The 21,129-nt window shown below is 40.6% G+C and overlaps 2 protein-coding genes across 4 annotated transcripts; one reads left to right on the plus strand and one right to left on the minus strand.

Moving 5' to 3' along the window:
- The first annotated feature begins 192 nt into the window (after positions 1-192).
- Positions 193-3,984, plus strand: LOC144642772 (uncharacterized). Its single transcript, XM_078501841.1, has one exon. It carries the CDS (start codon positions 203-205, stop codon positions 2,708-2,710), a length of 2,508 nt encoding a protein of 835 aa, XP_078357967.1. The 5' UTR covers positions 193-202; the 3' UTR covers positions 2,711-3,984.
- LOC144642757 (uncharacterized) lies at positions 3,718-20,946 on the minus strand. 3 transcript variants are annotated; one of them, XM_078501810.1, is made up of 9 exons: positions 20,843-20,946; positions 19,752-19,900; positions 18,304-18,465; positions 14,302-14,445; positions 12,351-12,573; positions 6,450-11,009; positions 5,641-5,704; positions 4,711-4,810; positions 3,718-4,036 (listed from the first exon to the last, which is right to left on the minus strand). In XM_078501810.1, the coding sequence occupies exons 2-9, from the start codon at positions 19,839-19,841 to the stop codon at positions 4,001-4,003; spliced, it is 5,379 nt and encodes a 1,792-aa protein (XP_078357936.1). In that variant the 5' UTR covers positions 19,842-19,900; positions 20,843-20,946; the 3' UTR covers positions 3,718-4,000. The 3 variants fall into 3 exon arrangements, with proteins under 3 accessions (XP_078357936.1, XP_078357935.1, XP_078357937.1); XM_078501809.1 differs by having other exon boundaries at positions 12,351-12,576; XM_078501811.1 differs by lacking the exons at positions 19,752-19,900; positions 20,843-20,946 and adding an exon at positions 13,282-13,340 and having other exon boundaries at positions 14,282-14,445; positions 18,304-18,440.
- Positions 20,947-21,129: the final 183 nt, after the last annotated feature.

Raw genomic sequence — 21,129 nt, forward strand, 5'->3', positions numbered from 1 at the left:
TTTACAACCAGTGCAAAAGAAGGGAAAAAGCTAATTGAACAGGCTGTACAATGGCGCCAAATCAAAGCCCCGCTTCCTTTCCCCTCCCCCGTTAAATCACCGGGCCTTTTAAAAATTCTTTTGCGCACGCCGGAAGCAACGCCGAGAAGGCCCTGGGAACGAGGAAGCCACTGCATTTATTTGTGGAGGAAAGCTTTGGAAGATGGATTTTCCACTTCACTGTGAAGTAACGTTAAATGGTGGTCTAGAAACCGTAGAAAACTGTCTAAAAGGCGGGGAAGACCCTAATAGGAAAGATGACTTCGGAAACGCGCCGCTCCATTGTATCAGCTACTGCGACGACGAAGCTTATAAAATGGTTCAACTTCTGCTAAACTACGGAGCAGATATGATGAGCAGGGATGGTGTAGAAAGACTTCCCTTTCAACATGCTTTAGAACATGCAAACACAAAAGCATGCCAGACTTTTATAGACTGGGGATTTTCCTTACAAAAAACTGATCGTATGCTAAACGGAACTTACGAGTTACTGAACAATGTTGAATTATTTCAACACGATGCTGTCGAGGTATTGCAAGTTCTTGTCGATCTTGGCGTCGATTTATCTGCTTCGCTGTCCGCAAAAGGCGAAAACCTTCTACACAAGGGGATTGAATCGGGTGCTAGCATAGAGACTATACAGTTTCTGATAGGATCTGGCATCTCGGTGAACAGCAGAAATTCTTTAGGAATGACACCTTTGCATATGTTGTGGTTTTTAGATTGTACCGCATGCGCAGCAGATCGATACATTGAAGAGAAATCAAGACATTCCAAGCTAGTGAAGCTCTTCATAAATGAAGGCTACGAAATTAATAGTCAAGATTTTTTCGGACGCACTCTGTTACATTATGTCACAGCTGAACTACGACAGAGCTCTCTGTTGCAGTTCGTTCTCAGCCATGGTGCAGATTTGAACATCAAAGACAGAAACGGTGTTGCTCCTTTACATTTAGCATGCTCTTGGAAAAATACAACAAATTTAAAAGAAATGCTTGAGAGTGGTAATTGCTTGGTTGATATCAAGGACAACAACGGAGCTACTGTATTTCACTACACTATTTTTTACAACAATTCCGCAACATTGAAATATTTATTGACTTATTGTGATTTTTGTTTGGCTTCAATGCCAGATAACTCTGGTAGAACCCCGCTTCAGTGGGCGAGGTACTTTGGATATGCAGAGCTTGTTGATCTGTTTGAGAGCTATTTTCAGTCATTGAACAAAGCGTTTAAAAGGGAACGCTTAACTGACGTTTTTCCATTAAAAGAAGAGTTTGATCATTTCAAGATGCAAGAAGAGGTTGAACACATGCAATCTGAAGATTTCTGTCTGAAAGGTGACCCTAACAGAACTCTCAAGAAGCTGCTAAAGTCACCAGTGATCGGAAAACTACCAGAAATTGCAGAGACGCTGGAGGTCCAAACTGCAGTTAGCAAAGTTATTGAGCGCGTAGCAGTTAAAGTTTCAAAAACCTGTCCGCTGTTTACCTTTAAGCCTGAAATCTCGGGTAGTGTCAGCGAAGGTACCAAATGTGGATTTCCTGATGAGTTTGATTTCTTGTGCACAATGGTCAAACTTTCTGAGTGTTTCCAAGAGCCAAATGTGGCATCCAGCCCTCCAATGTTTTGTCAGTTACAATTGAAACCAGATGTTTGCCTTGATGATCATGAGATTATGCAGTACATAGACAAAGATAACAGTTTGAGGAGCGCAAAACTCATCAATGACTTCAGTGACCAACTTAACATAGCCTTTTTAGAAAAGGAAACCTGGAAAGATATCTTGGCACTAACCCCAGTAAGTGTTTGCGTAATAGCAGCAAATGCAACCAAGATTACACTCAAGTGGCATGGCCAAGTTTACAGAGATCTGTCAATCAATGTAGACATTGTCCCGGCATTGCACTTTCCCAATTTTTGGCCCTCAAATGTCTCTAAAACAGCATTGCTACACTCACAGATGAAGGGCAGAGGAGTTCACGTGGTCATGGCGTTGCATGGAGAAGAGTTTTTTCAAACTGGCGAAAAACACTTTCGTCTTTCCTTCTCTCTGGCTGAAACTGAACTTTTCCAGGCCCTTCCAGGACATGTTTGTTTGGGTTACATTCTTGCAAAGGCAGTGAGAAGTACCTATATATGCCCCCAAATTGCAACAACGACAGAAACAGTGCAAGAGAAACCAAGTGATTCCGAAAAAGAGAATCATAGTGGCTGTGACATTGAGGAATCAACACCCCAGGAATCAGATTTAACATGGCCAGAGGATAATTTAGTCACAGCAGAGAAAGTTGTATCCAGTTATCTTTTGAAAAATGCACTTTTTGTATTGGTGGATAAATCTTACCGAAAAGAAATTGACCTGGACATACAAAACTCATGTGAAGATCAACTCATTATCTGGGCTAAACATGTCTACGATTTCATTGAAAACTGTCTTGAACAGAAAGAACTGCCATCGTTTTTTGTACCAGGCATAAACTTGCTTGAAAAGAACTATGATTCAGAACAGCATGAGAAAGTGTTTTATGGTGGATTGGAATTTCAGCCCATGGATGATGATTTAATGCAAGACTTGGATGATGCATTAAAAGGCACAGTGACCGATGTGCGACATTTGAGAAAACCCTTTGTTAAAATGTTAAAGGGAATTCTGCAGTCTCATTGGTAGAAAAATTCTGCATGCTTAAACTAAAACTACACAGTGCCGTAGCAGAGTTAAATGTATTGGGAGGGCATATTACGAGCTTCTAGAAGGGTCCAGGGCCATGCTTCCCCTGGAGATTTTCAAATCTGGGGTCTCTAAAAAAGCATTTCGAGCCTTCCAAGGACATTTTCTTGATGGAAAACGTTATAAAGATAGCACTGGGAAAGCACTTATTATGCTAAAAGAATCCAACAGTATACTAACATGATTACTGTTCTACTTTTGAATATTTTTATTTTGTGTTAGCCAAAGTTTTGGGGGGCCCGAGCCTGGGCCCCCTCCCCAGGCTACGGCACTTCATCAGCAGCTCAAATCACTCAACATATCGGACAATGCAGTCCCGGGGTGGGACTCTCATATGAAAGGGGCGGGGATGCTCGTCATCTCATTTAGGGGAGTAAATTACAGATTTTGGTCTCAGTTAGGATGTTAAAGCTTGTCAAAATGAAATGAAATTAAAAACCACATTATACTGTGTTGACTAATTAGGCATGAAAAATGGTATCTTGAGCTACACCCAGTTTGGTCTCCTTTAGAGACCAAACCGAGCATCCCCATCGCTTTTATATGGTAGCATTCCTCTACCCCACCCGCCCTGGGAATACAGTGCAACCGTGGTTGAAATAACTTGCTAGGTTGTGAAATTTAGTTCATTGAAAAACGTTTTGCCTACATTTCCCAGTTCCTTTCTGCCCACCCTCTACACCGAGGGTCCCCCTGGAACTTCCCCCACAAGTGTAGATGGGGAATAGAGCAGATGCTGTCATGTTAGATTCCATCCAGAGCCATTTTCATTCTTAAATGGAGGTTTTGGACTCATTCCAGTGGGCAAGAGAAGAAAACACTTTCAAGATTAAGTTCTGATAAGAAAAAACCTGATTAAATTATCAGCCTTTATCTTCACAGGTCAATTTTTGTGTTTGTATTTTCTATCTTAGAGTTTGTTTTACACAATAAAATGACAAGGGATCTACAGCACAGATCTTTATTTACAGAGAAATAAAATTTTGACAAATGATTCCCTGACATAAAGGGAGCATAATATATTTAGTTTCCTTATATACATACATCTAATAAATATAAATTTTATGTCACATGATATGCAACAGAGCACTTGCAGCATGTTCCACTTTATTCACTGATTTTTTTTAAATCCAGGAAAACCACTTTGCAGTCTAGGCAAATTGATAGAAGGTGTAAAACGATAAATGGCATCAATAAAATACAATAAAATTTAACTATTGAGACCGTCGGTCAATTTCCAGCTCCTTTGAGGCGGTTGCGAACTCTCTGCAAGAAAGAAGACTGGATTAGCATACTCAATGTGGCATTTTTTTGGCCATTTCAACAGCACCTTCACTCGTTTTTGATACCCCTAGCTGGGTAATTTGATCAAATCCATTTGCCTTTAAGCCCAATAACTAAAGTTGATTTTGCTTTTTTGCTTTTCAGCTTCCTTAAGATATTTTCCTTTTTCAGAACTGACCTCAAAACCCGTACCAACTGCCAGTACTATACAAGTGATCATTGAATTGCATAGGATTGAACCAATTCAAAGCAGCTATTTGCTTAACTGGTCTTATAAAAAGTAAGCTTGTTTCTCGCTCCCTCTTTTTTTTTCTCAAGCGCCAAAATCTGTTTCTTTCCGTTTGCTAAAACTCAAATTTAAGCACTGCTAACATTGGCCTACACAAGCTATTTTTTACTAGCACAGGAATTCGTGATCAAGCTAATTTCCCCAAGTCCGTTTTTTTATTTCGCGAAAAAGTCAGTCCACTAAATATATCAAACCGTCCCATCACCTGAGTCACAAAACCCTACAGTTTAGAATACGAAATTAATTTTTCTGACATTACACTGATTTGAGCAGAAATCTTGGTGTGGCTAAATTAAAATTTTGTCGTTTTTTTTCTGACCGCGGAGTCCTCACCTTGAAACTAACAATAAAACATACGTGAACCTACCTTGTCATACAGCTGAGCCCGTAATCTGTTTGTACGATAGAAAGCTAACCGCTTTTTTTCTTCGTTTTTTGCTTTTACCTCGGGCAAGTTCTTGTAAAGCCTGTATAGTCACAAAGAAAGAGAGAGTACTATTAAGGAAAAACAAACTGCAAGATGATTAGCTGAGTATCGTTAATCTATGAATTTTTTTTCTCTAAAATACTTTTCCGTACTCAACCCCTACGTAAGATGCGCGCTCTGATTGGTTAATTTAAGGCGGTGTTACACGGAACAACTTGCAACAACGATGTTTTGCGCAACAATGTTGGGCGAAAATTGTTCTAGGGACGATTTTTCGCGCAGCTTTTGACTCGGCACATGTTGCGAGTTTTTGAACCCAAGTTTTGCCAACATTGTTGCGCAAAAAATGGTTGTTGCAAATTGTCCCGTGAAACACAACCTTCTAATAGCGTTTGCTATTTGCCCATGGGTGGACGCTGACAAATGTCTTCAACTTGAGCGCGCGCACGCGCTGATGTGACGCGATGTGGCGCAAACAATGAACACAGAAAAAAGAAATTGCATTTACCTGACGAGATTTTTCTACTTTACTCCAATTTTCTTCTAGTGAATTTGAAAAGCTACATATATTCCTCCGTGGTACTGACAGATGCTTAACTGTTCAGAAGTTTGATCTCCTTTTAAGTTTTCGTTAGTGATTGTGTAACAACTGTACGCGTTATTCCAAAATTTAGATACAGTGTCATACCTTTAGCACGCACAGTTGAGTAATGGGTGCACTTGGGAAGTTTACAAAGCACAAAAATCGATAGCCGAGAGCGTCTCTACCTCCCAAAGTAGTATAACTTACAACTTAGGAAAAGTTCGACGAGTTCTTCGATACGTAATTCTAGAATACCGTTGAAATATAATCATTTTTGTTATAATTACCTTTTGTTTAATTCTTTTATCTCCGCTCGAGTCATCTGTCTTGGTTTCGGCATAAACACTTGGTCTAAAACAATGATTGCATAAAATTTACATTAGGAAACCATCATAGGGCACCATCTTTGGGGTAGTTAAAGCGGCTTTGTCGCGGATTTTACGGATTTTTGAACAGCCAAAATTTATACCGTAGAATTCCGGTTATAAGCCCTGGGCTTATACAACTTCGTAAGGGATTTTGGGTGAGCTTATATAAACGGAGGGGTTTATAAGCGGAATAAAAAAAAACGTTTCAAAAAGAGCCACGGGAGTGTTGATCGAAATACGTTTTTAAGTTAAAAACGCATCATGATAATAAAGCAACATTTAGCCCTGTTCAGTACTGTCATCCGGCAGAGGGGGGCTTATATCCGGGAGGGCTTATAATCGGATGTATTTTTTTGTTGCCAGATAGATGGGCCTATAACCGGGGGGGCTTATAAGCGGGATGGCTTATAACCGGAATTTTACGGTATTTGTGTCGCAGGAAACCTAAAAATTATAGTCTTGTCTAGTCTGCGTAGCTGACGATTTGCCTAAGCGCTGAAAAAGGAAACGCTTGTGAGGGGCTAAACGTATCACAAGCGAACTAGGGAAGAAAGAATATTGGAACCAGGACAGTAATTAAGTGGGGGGAGGTGGGGGGGGGGGGGGAGGAGTGAGAGGGATCTTCCCTCCCTTCCCTTCCCCCTCAAAATTATCAATATTTGTCCTTTCCTTTGCTCACACGTTTTGTGATTTAACTCGTGTACTACGCAGGCCATCCATTGACTCACCACTTTTCACACGAGTCTTGGGCTTGGGAGTTGAAGGAGGTGTTTTTGTTTTCAACTCAACAACCTCCCTTTCGTTTTCCTCTCTAGCAGCCTCTGCAATCATTTTACGCCTCTCTTTCTCTCGTGCAGCCTCCTCTATTCTCGCGACTCTGTCCCTTGAGCGCCTTACAAACTGAGGCCTTGCGTAAAGAAATGCTTCTTGAAGGGTCAGCTTCTGTAGTGAGCTGGACGAATTGACTAGAGAGTCAAACGCATCCACTCGTAATTCGTCCCGTGTGCGACTTTTACTTGTAGTATTCAGTTGCATTGTAGTTCTTTGTTCAGTTTGTGGCTTACTCGTCAATGGATGAAACCAGGCAGGCTCCTGTGTCCTGTTTCTCCAGTCAGTGCTCGATTTGATACTATGATCTGGTGAATTTTGGCTCGCTACCAACCGCTCTTTGGGCTTACGCTTATCTCTCTGTTCCGTAACGTACTGGTAATCCGATTTTGGGGGGGACGGTTGCGAAATCACCCCATGTTCTTCAATATTCCTTCTACTTTTCGTCGGTTTAGGTGGTAACTTTTCAGGTTCGGTATCAATCTTTCTGCTGACTTTCCGTGTACTGGTAACCTCGCCTGTCTGTGTACTGGCGTCTTCCATTTGTGCACGTGGTGTCTCATCTGAGCCGTAAGATTGGCGTCTTGTGACAGCCGGAGTAGGGAAGTTCACACCAACATCGCGTCTCTGTGGCATTCGTACCACCCTATCATCATCATCCTCTCTGCTGTATCGGTTTATCCCTGGTGACGTTGCCTGCGTGACAACCTTCCGAGAACACGTACACTTTGGTTCAGCCGCTGGCAGTTTTGAGGTAAAAAATGGCTTTCCAGCTACTGTTTCTGAGCGTCGAGGTTCAGTTAACGCAGGTGGTGGCTCCCTCTCTACTCTCGGTGGTTGGTCTCGTTCTGCTCCTCTGCCATCATTGCTTGACACAGTTGAAGTAGATTCTGGTGAAGTGCTGTCCCGAGCCCTCCTGACTATTGGCGAAATGTCCCGCGATTTGACAGATCTCAGTAACTCTCTCAGCTTCATTTTTTGCCCAATGGATTGACGGAATCGAGGTTCGAAGAAAGCATAATTAAAAAATTCAGAAACGTCAGATGTTTCACTAGTTGAAGAAGACATCTTCGCCTTTTTACCTTTCGAAGTTGGTCGTCTCGAAACAGTTGTTGATGTCTGAGAGGACGAGGAAAGACTCTCGTCCAGTGATCTTGAGATCAGCGAGGATAACTTTGAAATGTTATCGTCTAATCGGCTGGTTTTGGAACTACGGAAATCACTTTTGTCGCGAGAAGAATGACCAGCCTTGCTCGCTGATGTCTCTAAATGATGTTTTCTACTACCAGTTTTCTTTTCAAGTCGTGCTTGCTGGGATAAAGAAGCAAGCCCATCTTCCATGAACCTTGACTTTGATTTGCCAGAACTAACAGATCTTTTACTGTGACCCAAAGAATGACTGGTTCTATTGGGATCAGTTCTGTCTATATACGGCACTGAAGGCTGCCTTGACCTGTCTGAACTATGATGTAACTGTCCTTTTTCGGGCTCTGGCGATCCATTACTGGCAGGCGAATCTTTGCGTGAAGCAACATGTGTTTGGCGTCGGTGCGAACGATCAGACCTCCTGTCCTCGCGTGGCAAGTATTCATCTTGGTATGGATCTTGAAAATCTCGTTTTCCATGACCATCTCGAGCCTGCCGTGCTTTTGGGACATGTGCCTGCTTTTCCTGTTTATGGTCTTTAGTTCTAGGCTTCCTAAGTTCTTCAGTCCTCTCAGTAATTCTTTCATAGTACTGCTGGTATGGTTGTGGTTCTCGATAGGAAGTTGGCCTTTCGGTTGGATCGTCTTCTCTTCTCAAATACCCTCCTCTGACATCTTGCACACTACTTGGTGTTGAGCTCCCTGAAATGTAAACCAGCCCATTGGCTTCCTGACTGACACTGACAGCCTCCCTTGTTGGGTTAGGATGAAGTCCAAGAGCCTTCCTGCGTCTGTTTGTGCTTCCAGGCCCCGAGGATCTGCGAATGTCGTAAATTCCATACGATGTGGTCTGGAACGCACTCTCGTCAGGCCGGTTTTCCTTATTTCCATCTCCATATAAAACTGGTCTGTAAATCTCATCTGACGAGGAGACTTCTGTAGTGGAATGACTCTGGGGTTGTTTAAATGGAGCCCTATCTCGATCCTCGCTTCGTGTTGTAGTGTCATCTTCTTCAAGGCTCTGTTCCTGCAGGGCACCAGCTTCACGGACACTGGAACGTTCACTTGTTGGACCCAAGGGAGTTGATGACTTGCCTAGCTGTGAATCGAGCTGAGCCGCACTATCAAACGATATGGGAGAAATAGTGCCTGCGCCCAGAGACCAGTGTATGGCCTTGATTTGACTGTCATTAAGGTCCACAGGGGTGCCTTGGATGCCTTCCTGGCCCTGCATCATTGAAAGTGGTTGTTCCTGGCCAGACATCCTTGTACCAGTTTCTATATCTCTAGTGGTCCTAACAGGCAATCTGCTTCCATGGAGCTCCACTGCATCAGATTGTCTCTGTTTTGATCCTGAACGCTTTGCTCGCCTTTGCATTTGTAAATACTGTCGATCTCCTTCAAAAACCGGCTCATAGGTCAACAGGTCATCTGTGTCATCTGACGAAGCACTTCTATCGCTGGCTCTTTCATGTGGCAAAGGTTCTCTGTGTCCTCGTCCTGTTCTGTTTGAATCGTGAGATTTCTCCCCAACGCTAGAAAGTGTAGCATCAACATTTAAAGCTGCAACCTTTGCATCATCAACAAGACCTGAGCTGGTATGACCAGGGAAGATTAAGTTGTCTGCTGGGGTAACACTTGACATCATTTCATTGGGATCACCAGTGGAAAGCTCTCTCGCTGTGGGACTTGTAGGTATTTGGGTACTTTCTGCCCAAGCTCTTCTGAAAGGTTGAATAGTGCTTCCTAAGGAGCTGTGAGGACTTAGTTCATGCAGACGTTGCTTATGTGCGCTTGATGGAAGCACTGTGTTTGCAGATCTGTCTTTAGGATGAAGCAATTCATTCATGTTTGTATCTGAAGCTGTACGTTCCCCCCAAGCTATTCTCGAGCTTCTGAGGCTGAGGTCTATAGAACTTCGAGGGCGCTGCTCAGTTGAATATTTATACGGTGACTGTAGAAGTGCAGGTGGGACAGACTGAGAAGAGTCGTGTTGAAACAACCTCTCGCTGCTGTGGCCTGAGGAAGGTCGAGATTCTTCCCCTGCAATCCTTACACTTGTGATACTGGGTGAACTGTGGTCTTGTGAAGGTACTATGGTGGCTGGTATGACCAACTGTGGTGTAGTATCAGTAGGAGTTGTTTCAGGCGGATCAAGATAAGACAATCTTGCACTTGTCCAGCTTGATGCATGTGCAGGTTCCCACGATTTCCTGGAGGTGTCAATAGCGTTTAAGGAAAGACTCCGGTGACTTTCATCTCGCGAATGTATATTACCTTGAGGCACCTCTGTGTGCGATGAATAAAGCATTCCATTTGGCCTTGAAGGAGGCATCTCGTAACTGGTTACAGCTTCAGAAGGAGGGTGCGTTTTAATCCCAACGCCTGGTTGAACAGCCGACCATTCTGTTCCATGAGCCTTTGACCCAGTACTTGTCAAGGATTGTAAGCTTTCCTCTCTTAAGGACTGCTGCTCAAAAGCTGGATCATCTGCATTGTCGCTGACACTATCAGACAGCCTGTCTTGCTTCAGCCTATCCAGCACTTGTTGAACTGCACGGAAGTTTGGTCCAAGCAGCTTAGACACTGGGCTCTCAGTATCACTATCACTGTTCAACTGAGGGGCATGTCTGTGCTTTAGCTCACTGATGAGGCTTGCACCTTTTGGAAGAGAAGGGACACTTCTGGTGATAATGTCCAGTGGTGTCACATTGCCATTTTCATTCAGTGGCTGCGACAGCAGAGATGTGTCACTCCCACTGTCTTTACTTTCAGCCCTACCACTGACCAGAGGAAAATTCTGAGCAGGAGGTGTGACATCACCGTCGTCATTCTGTGGCTGCGACGGCAAAGATGTATCACTTCCACTGTCTTTACTTCCAGCTGTGCTACTGACAAGAGGTACATTCTGAGCAGGAAGGGCGCCTGTCTGCTGCCTGCTCATGTAGGTGCTAGCCATCCAAGGTGTTCGCTTGAGATCTGGCCCATCTCTTCCATCTGGTTGTGACCTCTCTGGAGGTGTCTGCTTGGCGTCATCATCAGACCAAGCATGTGAGACACCCTGCAGTCGATCACTACTGAAATGATGAGTAGCTGCAGCTGCAGCTGCAGTTGCAGTATATGTGACCTGATTAGTGTCTTCATCATCCTCTCCCACAGCACTTGGCCTCAGAGGGAACCACCGATTTCTTATTTCCTTGTCTTCTGCACCGGATCCATCCATGCTGAAGGAGGTGCCACTGTCGCCTGGATCCTCCTCCTCTACCTGCTCCACAATGTCATCTGCTTCCTGGGGCATGCCCATCATCATGGACCCTACAACAGCACAAAAATGATTGGTAACATGGCTTGATAATCAGGACTACATGTGTGTAACAAGGCCTAAAGAGTAGTGTGCTGAACTCTGGATTGAGCGGTCTGGGTGGTCTAGATTGAACCCTGGCTGAGGCAATGTGTTGTGTTCTTGGGCAAAAGACTTCACTCTCAAAGTGCCTCTCTCCATCCAGGTGTATAAATGGGTACCAGCAATGGACCAATTTCGGTATATTAAAATTCAGCCTAAAACAATACACCTCAGTATGAGGCTCCAGGGATCTACACGTAGTTAGTGGGGTCTATTTCCCAGAGCCTCGTAGTGATGTCTATTGTTTTAGGCTGAATTTTAAAATATTGAAATTGGTCTACTTTAATTCTGGGGTAACCCTGCAATGGACTGGCATCCCTTCCAGTGGGGGGAAATAATAATACTCCTAAGCTTCGACCCGATGGACCACTAAACACTTCACTGAAATGATTACTGGGCTGGGAATAAAGCATTCTCATCTGCTGATTTTAGTAATTGGTGCTCACAGCTGTCTTGGGCATGTAATAATCAATGCTATACAATTGCTAATCAAGCATACAGGGGAAATGGCAACTGGCCGCTTAATAGAGGTTGGCCGCTTAATAGGGGTTTGTCAGAAAGTAGCATAAGGTCTTTAAAGAAGGTTACATTATTTCAATACAAAATAAGGTGAAAAGGAATAACGAAATCACATGAAGACGACAATAAACCTGTGTTTGAATGATTTCATCGGCCGTCACGATCTGAGCTCGTTGGAAATTTACTTAAATGTCGTATATTACATTCTTATTGGCCACTAAATAGAGGTAAAAACAATAGAAGAACGCTCATCGGGACGGCAGAAAGGTGGCCGCGGCCGCTTAATAGGGGTGGCCGCTTAAAAGGGGTTTTATTTACAGTATTATACTGACAATATTTTCGGGACTTTAGTAACTGGCCGCTTAATAGGGGGTGGTCGCTTAATGGGTGGCCGCTTAATAGGGGTTCGACTGTAATTTATGTGATATAATTAGAATTATAGTTATCAAGAATTCAAGTTATTCCAGGATACTAAAATAAGGGGTGGTGAATGGTCCTTCAAAAAATGAACGTATTGCAAACTTTTAGCCAAATTTCAGGCAAATTTCAGGGGTCTCGTCGTCTCAAATTTCTCTCTAATGCCTTCTCAGAGGCTCAATTTCTTTTGCAAGGCTAAAAAGGTCTCGGGCTCGCACAAAAGATATCAGTCTCGCCGTCTTGCAAAGTCTTGCATTTACTATTCAACACCGCTAAAATACACTTAAAACATTTTATGATATTAATCGACAACCCACCAGCCTGAATTGTTTCTCCATGTGGCTCTGCACTGGTTCCCTCTAGCCCGACCTTATCAAGAGCTTCAACACTCACTGAACCACTGCTTAATCCACTTGCTAATGTTTCACTGTCATCAGGTAGAGGATGGGGTGACTGTGTCAAACCTGCGGCATGGCTTAAAGACCTTACACTTGCCTTGAGCTGCTCTAACTCATACCATTGCTCCGAATATGGTGATAACTGCTGACAAAAAACATTATGCATATATTAGAGAAAACTGATATGAGACCCTTCCATAATTTTTTCTTTTGAAAACTAGGGATCTCAAGATTAGAGTTGAAGGTTGGGATTGACTATGAGTACTACTTTCACATTTCAAATCTGTCTTGTTTCCAGAGGCCTCACTCTTTCTTATTGTAAACCAGTAGTGAAGGGACCCCAGGAATAAGATATGTGTGGCACATGATCATGAATAGCATGTGCACTGTCTAGCTTTGAGAAGACACACTCATACTCAATCATGTAACCATACTCTGACTGATCTTAAGGTCCCTGTTTACTGGGCAATGACTCTAGGAGAAAAACACCAGATGAAACAAACCAGGATTACAGGTTAATGCAGAAATAGCCACATTTCTTTGTCACCTCACAAGGTGGCTCCCCTGGCCCAATGGTCTGAGTTCACGAGTTCCAAACTCATAAATACAGACACTTCAGATTACCAACAGCTTGTAGCCCTTTAAGTTAAAGACACTGTCTACTTAATTTTTGCAGTACCACAACATCAGTGTGGGATTTTGAGGTTTCAAACTCTGACTGACTGACTGACTGACTGACTGACTGACTGACTGACTGACTGACTGACTGACTGACTGACTGACTGACTGACTGACAGACTGGATGACTGACTGACTGACTGACTGACTGACTGACTGACTGACCACTGACTGACTGACTGACTGACTGACTGACTGACTGGCTGGCTGGCTGGCTGGCTGGCTGGCTGACTGACTGAGTAAACAGGTTTTCAATAAAAGTGCTATCTGGTTGTCTGGGACAAGTTGGTTTTTCCTTTTGGGCAACCAACGTTTTACTCTTATTCGCCTCAACCGTCAAGGACACAGGTTAGTCACCTGCCACTCAGTGGCAGGAATTCAAGTTTGTTTTTGAGCCCTGGTTAAAACATTTCAGTGTTATAACATTCTCCAGCTGTGTGACCAGGGCTGTGCATTTAAGGACGTTCGCGCCAAAATTTTCTACTCAATAGATTTCTTTAATTTTTTTGCTGTGGTTAGATAATGAGTTACTTGTGTCAGAAATGCAAACAAAAGTTGGGGTCACCGAATACGTTTCAGAGAGAAAGCGTGTCGAAAACTACCCTGATTTTGAAAACTTGGCACGCGTAATTCAGCATGGTTTACAGGGTTTATAGTTAAAAATATCGAAGGTGAGTAAAACAAAACCCCGGAAAAACGCATTTGAAACTGTCGTACGGCAAAAAGGAAAGCTCAAAAAGCGGAATTCAAACCATCAGTGTGACAAAAAAATCAAACTTCCACTCGATAGATTTTTTTCATTTTTTCGCAAAACGTAGATATTAATAAACAAAAGTGATCCGTTAAGAAAAAAGTAGGGGTCACCGACCATTTAAGAGAGCAAATTGCAAGTGAAGCTAGCGGAACGGCAACCCACCCTATATGCTCTTAGAAATTTTATTCAGCGCGCACGCTCAAAGTATGACGTGGCATGGCGTTGCGACATGAATTACGTGTGCAGTAGGGATGCGCATAAACAATTAGCGCGAACATCCTTAAGTTAACACCTGTAGCATTTTGCTCTGTACATAAGTGTAACATAACTCTAATCAACATCTTTGGGGGCCGCAACATTGAGTGTACTACTCATTCAAAACAGGTGCTACGCGTCACGGCCCTTGATTATCACTCACAAATTTGTGATTTAACCAACCTGTTTAGCACTTTGTTTGTCTTGCTGTGCATTTGTTTCAGAGGCACTGTTACCCTTTGCAATGATCTCTTCATCCCCAGATGGGACATCTGGACTAACACCCACTGGGTCCTCACCAAGAACAAACCACTCTTCAGTGCTTACCTGAAGGGGTAAAAAAAGAGAAGAAAGGTAGCAATCAATGAACTACACTAATCTTGTCTGCTAACACTGATGAAGGGCTTCTGTTTGATAGGCAAGCCATTAAAAACCTCTATTAATTTTATTATTAATGCTCTAGGTGGTAATCTGGAAACTTTGTGATGCCATACTTTTGTTTTCAAGTATTGTACCCTAAGAAAGACACCACATGGTACATGTATATGTTTATGTTGCTATGGCAACACTTTTGGTTCCAGTCTTTTTATTCTTTGTATCAAATATCATGATTTGTGGCTTTACAGGGAGAAGTGAGTGGTGTCATTCCAAACATTTTTTTTTTCCACATATTTATTGCCATTGTTTTGTAAACAGAAATTTTACAATTTTACAGACTTATATACAAATTTGCGGTGCATATATACCAATGACACCGTTACAATATACCTATGTACTATCTTATCTATTTACCATTATCTTACTCGTAAGAACTTATGATTTAGCTATTATTACTTATATATAAATGCCATCTAGTCTGAAATTTGCTCTGCATATTATTTTTTACTGCTATATACTTCTCAGTTCTATATTTTAGATCAACTAGTTCTTTAAATACATCAATATTTGGGATTTTTGAATGTTTCCGACTCAACCAGATATGCAATTTTGCTAGAATTAAAAAATAATTCAACAAATCACTTTTTTCTATTTTCCCAATGAACACGTCTTTTAGCGTAAGTTCCTCCTGTTGGCCTGTTAATACAAACCAGAAATTTTTAAAGTGTTCCCAAAAGATGTGCTTGTGTCCCAGGTTCCAAGGTCAGTCGAACAAAACAACACTCGTAGAACACACAAAACATTTTAATTCCTATTCAACATGGCGGCCGTCCTCGCCTCGTGGTCCAACAACAAGTCAAAATGCGCATGCGCGCTAACTCTACTTAGGGGGGTACCCTACGTCTTATGTCTCATGCTTAATAAGGTAGTTAAACAATATCTTCTGCGGAACAAAAGAGATGTGTCAAAGAGCAGTGATAGAATAAATGATATACTGTTTCTGACTCATTTTTACAAAATGTACAAGTATCATTTGGAACATAACCGATTTTTGCTAACCGCGTATTAGTGAATGTAATATCATTTAACAGTTTAAATTGAAAACTTCTAACAAAGGTTTCCGATAAAATAGACTTTAAATTAAGAAAAGCCTTTGACACAGTTGTATCATCTAATCCAAAATCTTCCTTAAGTTTATTAAAACCCCTCGATACCGTTGCCCTTTTTGAGAGTAGCAGTTCATAGAATTGCTTACTTTTACAAGTTACTGGGTCAAGTAGCTTTTCATTAAAATGAAATGTTAGTGAATCTATTTCACTTTCATTTCCATCTAAGGCTTTTAAGTGGGTGGGAATTGCACATCGAATCCCTGACCACGTTAAAAAATTTGTGTGTCTCAACCCTTCATTTTTTGCCCTATTATATGATTCCACGTTATCCTTATTAAATTGCATCTGATTGGTTAGAATGATTCCAGCTTTAACGTAATTGTCAAAATATATACTCTTACCATCTATTTTAATTAGCTTATTGTTCCAGATTATACGTTCAGATATAAGAGGCCTGGTAGAGGAATCATTTCTAAAGTCAGCCCACCATTGGAGAAATTCGCTATAGAAAGGGCATTGAAAGTTGTAATCGTTAACATCATAATTACATCTCAATAGAAAAGTGCCACCGTAACTGTCAAGCATTTGATTAATATAAGCTTTCCATGGTGCAGAGCCCTCAGAAAATATTCTACCAAGCCAGGCTAATCTTAAAGATTTAATTGAAGTTTCTACATCTATCAGCCTTAGCCCTCCAAATTTAATGTCATTAATTGTTGCTGCTCGTGCTATTTTGTCAGGCCCATTCCATAGGAAGTTATATATAATAGTGTTAATCTGCTTGATGAAATCTTGTGGAGTTGGGAGAACTGAGAATACATATATCATCTTCGAAAGCAAAAAGGATTTAATTATTGTAACTTTTCCAAGCAGTGAGAGACCTCTGCAACGCCATAACCGCGTGTGCAACTTAATATCTTTTAGTTTTTCATAAAAATTTTTCTGCAATTGTTCAGTTTCGTTATATGTAAAAACTATTCCAAGTGCCTTCACTGTATTTACCCATTTAAGTCCCAAAGGTGCCGCTGTATTATTTCGACAGGAGCCAATCCACATAGCTTCAGTTTTGGTATAATTGACCTTTAAACCCGAACAAGTTTCAAATTGATCTAGCAAATGAAAGGTATGTTGTACACAATCGAGATTTGGCACAAACACAGTGAGGTCGTCAGCATATTGTACGAATTTAAATTCCTCTCGCCCTATTTTAAGTCCTTGAATTTCTGTTTTACTTCGAATCGCAGTAGCTAAAATTTCAGCTGCAATAATAAAGAGATATGGTGATAATGGGTCGCCCTGCCTGACTCCTCTCTGTACATCGAAGTAAGATGTGCACATCCCATTATTTATCACACCTGTAGCTAGATATATTTTTATAAAATGTTTCTACCCATCCTTTAAAACTAGGTCCAAAACCAAACACGTCTAAGCACTTTAACATGAATTCCCAATCGATGCTATCGAATGCCTTTTCGAAGTCAATAAAAAGTAATATACCTGGTATATTTTGCTTCTTTGTATAGTCCATAATATCTATAATTGATCTTGCTGCTTCGCCAATGAACCTACCCTTTACATAACCGGTCTGATTACAGTGAATTATTTCCGGAAGGACTTTAATAACTCTAGCTGCAATTACTTTAGATGCAATTTTCGCGTCTACATTAGTTAATGATATTCGTCTCCAGTTTTCAAGATAGTTTCTTTCTTTTCCTTTCTTTTCAATAAGTGTTATAACAGCTTGTTTCTGTGAGTGAGACATTTCCTTTTTGTAAAAAGCCTCATTAAATGAATCAACCATAAATTTGCCTAATAAAGGCCAGAATGCTTTATAAAATTCTATTGGAATTCCATCGTTTCCGGGCGTTTTACCCGTGTGAAAAGAGCCTAATATATTTTTGCATTCCTGAAGAGTTATTTCTCCCTCACAATTTGTGCTTAATTTCTCGGAGAGTCTTTTTAAATTTGGATTTTTAAAGAAGAAATTAGCTTCATCACCGTTTAGATTAACTTTTTGTTTACTATAGAGCTTTCTATAAAAGCATTTTTCAGCGTTGAGTATTTCGAAAGGATCAGTTGAGATGGACCCACTGACAAACAGTTTACGTATATGCTTCTTAATATTATTACGCTTTTCTAAATTTAAAAGTCATTTTCTAAGTTTAAAGTCATTTTAAAGTTTAGTCATTCCAAACATACATAATGTGCTCATTGCGCTAGATACCCAAATGACCCTAACGGTGGGAGATGAGGTTTGGAATGGATCAAAACCTGGGATTGCCATATCCGCATGAAAGAGATCTGGAACCGAGGGTGTTGCCATAGCAACATCAAAATATGCAACATGTGGTGTATTTCTTAGGGTACAATATTGGTGCCAAGTTTCAATTACTTTGCAATTAGTATTTACAGAGATACAACTGATTTTGTGATTTTACACCAATTGCTGTCAAACTTATGACGTCATCAGTTATCTAATTTGCATAATACAAAATCGTTAATATCTCTGGAACGAGAAAAGATATCAGGAAAAGGAAAACACCATCTTTCTTCATTTTGAAAGGCCTTTCATATGAGTTCAACAAGTTTGGTTTTCATTCCATAGGCACTTTAATTTAATACAGGCATTGATGAGACTAAAGGGCTTAATAAGATGTTGTTTGCTCTTAAAAATTAACACAACAGACCACTTGCACACCTTTTCTTGTTGGTAACCAGTTGATTCAGCATCTTGTATATTAGCATTTGATATGGTGCTGTTCTGTAAAGAAGCTGTTGATTCTTGTCTGTCATCAGAGTGCGCGTCAGATGCTAAATCAGACTGTAAGTTTTCCAGTAAATGCCACTGTTCTAAGTATTCCTGAGAGTGCAAAGTTGAGTTTAAGTAAGTTATCATTTTTTCTTTATGCAGAAGAAATACCAAGTTTGTTATTTCAAGGCATCTTCATTGACAAACTATATTACTAAAGTTCCAAAGTTACTGCGTGGCACTAAAAAATAAAAGTGTAATGAAATGGGTAATAAAGTGCCAAAAAAGATTTTTTTTTAAAAACCAGACATTTCAGGCAAGAGCCCTTCTTCGGTGGTAAACGTCGCCAAAGAAAATGACCCTTTGGCCATTATTTTGTTCTTTATATATGGACATTTATATATAGTTCACCACTAAATTTTCTCCCATTCTGATTGGTTTAAATTGATCACATGATGTGATAGTGTTCATCCGCTGAGGGCACTATTTAACAATTAGACGGCGAGCTCGAGGTTTCGAGGTTTCTAGTTGGCGAGGGGCTTCCTATCCAAAGCCGGTAGAAACTGAGCGTGAGCCGTCTAATTGTGTTAGCATAACCCACTGACCGATCTATTAAACTCAGAATATCGCTAGAATTGATTTATTGAAGGTTTTAATTGATAAAATTCAGCGAAGACTACGCGCGCGCTCCGAGAGCCTTCTACGGATCGATAGTAGGCACCTGTGTAGCCAATCAGATTGCACAATTACCAATAGTAGGTCAGTATGGTTATGCTAACATACCATAGTTGTCTGAGAAAAATGCCTGGATGAATAGTACCTGGCTACCTGCCCGTGAATTTTTTTTAAAACAAGCTGTCCTACAGACAAAGAAACAACTAAATTCACTACATTTAGTGGGTTTCTTGTCTGGTTTTGTTTCGTTTGTTAAAATGTGGCTTTTAATTGAGTTTATCTTAAGAAGTACAAAATATTCACGATGCTCATTTTTGAATGGGTGCACCGAAGAAAATTTAGTGGTGAACCATAAAAATGATAAGACAAGTAGAGTGTTTCTGTCTCAGAACTATCGGTCTGATAGTTGCCCCTTAAAAATTTGATGTTCTTAAAACTAGCATATTAGCACGAGAAGCGAATAGCCATTGAAGCTTCGCTTCTCAGGCTAATATCTGTTTTAAGAACACCAAATTTCTGTAGGGCAACTATCAGCCGATAGTTTCTCAACAGAAACACTCTATTGTTTAAATATGATAATGAATAAGAAACAAAGGATTAATACTACACTGTACTAAAGGTAAAATTAAACGACAACACATAAATTAGGTAAATGTATAACATATAAAGTGTGTCACCTTTGGTGTAGAAACTATGGAACAGTTATATGCTGTTACACGTACCTGCTGAATATTACGGATTGCCCCATTTGATGATACATGGCCCGTCACTGATTCTGAACTGACTGCAGAAACTGGGGTGGGCTGCTCCATTATAGAATATAAACATCACAACATACTACAAAATAGGAAACTGTAGTTTCTTTCGCAACCTGTAAAATAAAATAGAATAGTTGCAATTTGACAGTTCAAAATTCACAAAACACAACTCTCCACTTTGGGATTGCCACATTGGGTCACACAGGTGATTACAAGTTGTAATTAGACGATTTTAAAATCCATTTTCATACACCCATTTAACATGCAAGGTTCAAAAAATTTGTAAAGAAAATATATTATAATTATTTATATCAAAGGTCATCAACAAAATTTATTTCAAGTGCCTTTGTACTATAATTATTATAGGGAATAGTTTTCTAGTCAGAATAATCTATTCAAACAAATCAGATAGATTTTTACGTTGTAAGCTTACATGTATATCTTTCGACGAGAAAATTCCAATGTTGAAAAATCAAACCACCTTCACACACAAACGAAGAAGCTCCTATCAACTACTTTTTGATCAAATCTACTTTAAACTCCACAAATACAAATTAAGCTCGATTCAGAAATGTGTACTAGAAGCTTTGTAACTGAGGTTTGCCCCAGACGGTTTCATAGCATTAAAATAGTGGTAATCTCTTTATCATTTGACTCGTATCTTCGTACAAGCTATGCTGTTGCAAGTTCTCTTGCAAAGCTCGGACTAAACTCCAACCAAGTACAAATGGTATTTATGGATAAAACTACAGCTTTTTATTAAAAGAAGCTTTAAAGAAAAGAATTTTTGATTCACTGGTTTACGACAAAAAGTACCAAGACCTTTAGCCACTGCATTAAATAATTATGCTTTTGGTGTCAGACAAAGCACTGCAGTAGGTAACCTTAGACACGTCAACCTCGATTTTTTTAGACCGTAAAATCATTGTCCGCCGAAGGACAAGGCAACAATTTTGACAGAAACAAGTGCAAAAATGATTAACGTAACTCATTTACCACTTAAGTGTAAAAATCTGGACTATTTACAGGAAGAAATTATTGCAAATACTTCCTACCTCGTTGTCCGTTGCTTTCAAAAGGCGGCTAAAAACAAACAGGCCATTATACTCGGTACCAGTCCTAACTGCTCGGGCACATTTTTCCACCCACCCCCGGTACACCACGTAGTTTTGTAGTCCACAGTCATTCACCTCATATTAATAGTATTGCTCGTCTTGTAAACCATAACGAAATTGCAAATTAGTTTGCGTTTCTCTTTGTAGCTAGAAAAGAAGTTTTTTCATAGTTTCTTTCTGTTTTGTTGTTGTTGGGGGTTGTTTGTATCTTTTTTTGGGGGGGGTGG

This window comes from Oculina patagonica, chromosome 2 (assembly GCF_052425735.1).
Source record: "Oculina patagonica isolate OP01 chromosome 2, crgOcupat, whole genome shotgun sequence".
NCBI lineage: Eukaryota > Metazoa > Cnidaria > Anthozoa > Scleractinia > Oculinidae > Oculina > Oculina patagonica.